At 47.3% G+C, this 355-nt stretch overlaps 1 pseudogene across 1 annotated transcript in view; it reads left to right on the forward strand.

The window, feature by feature from the left end:
- Positions 1–355, forward strand: part of TEOVI_000566100:pseudogene — a 1,665-nt pseudogene that overhangs the window by 372 nt on the left and 938 nt on the right. Inside the window, exon 1 of the mRNA in view lies at positions 1–355. This exon is cut by the window's left edge and continues 372 nt beyond it; it is cut by the window's right edge and continues 938 nt beyond it. Within this exon, the coding sequence occupies positions 1–355 (355 nt within the window).

Raw genomic sequence — 355 nt, forward strand, 5'->3', positions numbered from 1 at the left:
GGTGTATTGCGCTATGCCAGATATTGATATAATGGTAAAGCATCCAAGGAATACACCGCCTGGGAAGTGCAGGAGGTTCTACGAGCGAGCATTTGAGGCGTCCACCCGAACAGGGACAAGGGCGATTCTGAGGATGAATGAATCCGGCAGGTCGTATCTCAATGGCGGAGGAGTAATTGCAAGAGTATGGGCTCTGAGAGAGGCTCTGGAGGCATTCTTCCGCTTAAAAAAGCAGTGGTTTATATGGCGTTGTGATCAAACTATGTGGGCATTTGTGTTTTTGTGGAGTGTAACTAGACCAAGTAACGTGAAACCGAAGTTGTTTCTGAGAAGGGGAATTATGAGCCTTGACTAC

This window comes from Trypanosoma equiperdum, assembly GCF_001457755.1.
Source record: "Trypanosoma equiperdum strain OVI genome assembly, contig: ctg_1261, whole genome shotgun sequence".
Taxonomy (NCBI): Eukaryota; Euglenozoa; class Kinetoplastea; order Trypanosomatida; family Trypanosomatidae; genus Trypanosoma; species Trypanosoma equiperdum.